We start from the raw sequence: 3696 nt of genomic DNA, 5'->3' as shown, positions 1-3696 counted from the left end.
AACGTATCGCAAAATCTGACGTACCGACGAACGACACCGAAACTCGAAAAGCTTGCCGGTTCGAAACGATCCCGTCCGTAGAACTCCGAAATAACAGTTCGCCCCACCGTCAAGTTAATTGTCTCAATTGTACCGTGTTTTCCGTCTGAATAGCCGGCGGGTACGTCGGCGGTTTCAGACACGAACCGTTTTCTCGCCGGCAGATCGATCCCCCCTGCAATATCGACGGGTCGACGGGACTTACGCCCATGTCCTGAGCGGCTACGGGCAGCGTTTGCGCGGGGCATGCGCATCTCAGTGTGCTCGGTGTCGCTTGACGCCAGTCTGTCCGAGGTCGAAGTGACGGCAACATCGGCTCCTCTGGTCCAGCGCGATCCGCGGCCGTGTCTCCGTCGTCTCGCACCGTCTCTCCACAGTCTCGGTGATCCCCTCGTCGTCCCCTGTCCGCGCGCCCCGCGACCGACTCGCGTTCCTCGCGGATCGGATCGGCTCGGATTCCGCGGGATGCCGGCTCCACGTGACGGAGATCGCCGGATGGATCGGGTGTGCAGTGCGTGATCGCGAGTGTCTCCCGGGTCCCCAGCCAAGTGTCCGCGTGTGTCCAGCAGTTCGATCCAGGATCGGCATCGGGCGGCTGCCTGCGAAGCGGCCGGGTCCGCCTGGTCGCAGGCCTGCGACCAACAGGGACGGGGCATCCAGTGGTGCCTGAACAGCGAGTCACGATCGATTCAATTAACCATTGAACCTTCTCGAAGACCGGCACAGCCGTGGCCGAGGCTCGGTACATCATCATGATCGTTATCCTCTGAACCGAGCGCAGCCGACCGAGCCGAAGTTTAAAGTGAGTTACGCAGGCTTAGCAGCTGCCAAGTTGGAACAATGATCCCAAACAGTGCGAGAGTGCTTAGGTGTCTACGGTCCGCGGGGCTCGAGTGATAAGGTGTCTTCGGGTAGTGGAGCCTGGAGGGTTCTCCGCACTGGCCCAGGTCCGGGGATTCATGTTGGATACAGTGGAAGCCAGAGCCTCGGTATCCTCTTCGGAAGCCGTCGATCCTCTCGCCAGCCTCTTAGCAGCGGCCACCGGAGAGACCGTGATCGGCCGAACCGCGAAACTTTCGTCCGTCCAGAATAAGAATAAGAAGAAGAAAAAGCATCTCGTGAGAAGAAGCGATAAAGCGTCCCGAGGTGGACCCGGTGTCCACGGTATCCGGCGTGTTCATCTCCCCGGAAGCTCTAGGAAGCCAGCTCGTAAGGATGAAGCGGACCGTTAAACATCCGAGGGGCGGATTTCTCCTGAGCGTCATTAGGGCCGGCGCGTTTTATTTGTACCGGCACATCAAGCATGCCATTAGAAATGAGATCGGCTTCCTCTAATCCCGTCCGCTGCTCTTAGGATTCGGAGAGCCGCGATCGCGGCTGAAACCGCTCGGTATCGTCGTCGTCCTCGTGACCACAATTAGGAACATCATCCTGTAAAATGCGACGTACCGTTCGGACAGGTGTCCAGTAGCCTCTCGGTCGAACGAAAGGCGCGGTCCGCGCGGCAATAAAGGCATTTGCCCGACGATTAAGTGGTCGACGCACGAGTTTCCAGGATACGGAATAGAATAGCAGAGCCTCGAGGATCCCGTGAAGGAGGGCCCCGTCGTCGCTCCTGTAACTCGGGCTATTTACCTTTCAGAACGCTGAGTTGGGGATGCCTTGGGCCGCGTGTTGACTTCCCGTCGAGAATCGTCAGCACGTTTCCGTGGCTAGTCAAACAGCGGCCTCGAAGAGGACTCGATTTAAAGAGCGGCTCCGGCGATCCGTGGTAACCGCCGTCTTCGATATTGGCTCCGACCAGTGTATACCTTGTCGAGGACCGCGAAAGATGACTTGAACGTTGCTCCGGGGGCAGAGCGATCGTCGCGACGGAGGGCAGGCCGACGGGAACCGACGGGATATATGATACGTTGGTGTTCGTCCGAGTGATCCACGGTCAGGGATCGCGCGGTGATATCGATCCTCGCGTACACTGATGCATCCTGGCGAAGCGGCCGGTCCTCGTGGCAACGGGGTCATCAGGATCGCGAGCGTTAGAGCCTGCGGCGGCGGCTAGAGCCGAGGAATGAGCTTGAGGAGGGGGATCGACTGAGGCGCACCAGCCGAGGGGACGGGGTTTGTGGTAGGGCGCGAACGAAGATGACGTCGCCGATCCTGGCGTTGCTCGGCCTCGTCCTGGCCACCGCCAGCGCCGAGCTCAGCTCGAGGATCGTCAGGACAAAGTACGGGGAACTGTCTGGCGTTATCGTGCCCCTCGATCGCCACCTCGAGGGCGTCGAAGTGTTCCGCGGCGTTCCGTACGCGTCGCCGCCGATCGGCTCCCTTCGATTCATGCCGCCTGTCAACGGCGCGATATGGCACGGCGTCAAAGTCGCTGACAAGTTCGGGCCCGTCTGCCCGCAAAGGCTGCCCGAGCTCAGCGACAAAATGCCGAAAGGACGCGCGGAGTACCTCAGAAGGCTGCTGCCGTACCTGAGGAATCAGAGCGAGGACTGTCTCTATCTCAACATCTACGCGCCGGTTCAAGGTACGACACTGGGAATGTTATCGTTTTAACGGCGGGATTTTTTAACGGGCTCGAATGTTGTTGTCAGCGGGGGCTGGTTTCGTCGCCACGTTGCCGACGTTGGGGCGACGAGGTTGGTCCAACGAAGGTTGGACGATCGCTTGGAAGTATAGTTAATAATTATGGTTATTGTTCTTTGAAATATATTGTGTGTAAGGATTCGGCGTCTCTGTGGGCGGAATTGTCAATATGGGTGGTTGTGCATATTATGGTTATGTTCAGCTCTGCGGAAACCACGTGCTGATACGAATCTGTTAGGTTTTACGTTGGTTATTAGTGTCGTTGTTAAAATCGCTGGAACACTATAAAGTGGTTATAATTGAAAATAACATGAAAGAATCAGATATATCGTACGTGAGAAACTAATAAGTTTCTCTTGAATTGCAGTAGAAAGAAATCAAGGGATTGGGACGCGCGATAGCATCTGTGATTATTATTTAGGGACTATGGTTAATAATAGCAGCTGGAATTTAAGAATTCGTATACCAATATGTGCAGGATGTTTCTAAAGTTATGATTGAACCTGCATATTTGATTGGCTGTTATTATTTTATTATATTTATATTATTATTTCTTTATATTATTATTATTTAGGAATTATGTTTAATGATAGCAGCTGGAACTTAAGAATATTTGTATACCAATATGTGTAGGATGTTTCTAAAGTTATGATTGAACCTGTATATTTGATTGGCCGTTATTATTTTATTATATTTATATTATTATTTTTTTATGTTATTATTATGTAGGAACTATGCTCAATAATAACAGTTGGAATTTAAGAATTTGTACACCAATATGTGTAGGATATTCCTAAAGTTATGATTGAACCTGTATATTTGATTGGCCGTTATTATTTTATTATATTTATATTATTATTTTTTTATGTTATTATTATGTAGGAACTATGCTCAATAATAACAGTTGGAATTTAAGAATTTGTACACCAATATGTGTAGGATATTCCTAAAGTTATGATTGAACCTGTATATTTGATTGGCCGTTATTATTTTATTATATTTATATTATTATTTTTTTATGTTATTATTATGTAGGAACTATGCTCAATAATAACAGTTGGAATTTAA

General features: G+C 51.2%; 1 protein-coding gene across 1 annotated transcript; it reads left to right on the top strand.

Annotated features, from left to right (window-relative positions):
* The first annotated feature begins 339 nt into the window (after window positions 1–339).
* LOC117217563 (neuroligin-4, Y-linked-like) lies at window positions 340–2610 on the top strand. Its single transcript, XM_033465251.2, has one exon. It carries the CDS (start codon window positions 2182–2184, stop codon window positions 2596–2598), a length of 417 nt encoding a protein of 138 aa, XP_033321142.1. The 5' UTR covers window positions 340–2181; the 3' UTR covers window positions 2599–2610.
* Window positions 2611–3696: the final 1086 nt, after the last annotated feature.

The sequence above is a fragment of the Megalopta genalis genome, chromosome 8 (genome assembly GCF_051020955.1).
Source record: "Megalopta genalis isolate 19385.01 chromosome 8, iyMegGena1_principal, whole genome shotgun sequence".
NCBI lineage: Eukaryota > Metazoa > Arthropoda > Insecta > Hymenoptera > Halictidae > Megalopta > Megalopta genalis.
The sequence above is the reverse complement of the archived record's forward strand: the minus strand, read 5'-3'. Positions and strand labels throughout refer to the sequence as shown.

Coding starts and splice junctions, on each gene's coding strand:
- LOC117217563 (XM_033465251.2), top strand. CDS start 2,182: ATGACGTCGCCGATCCTGGCGTTGCTCGGCCTCGTCCTGGCCACCGCC.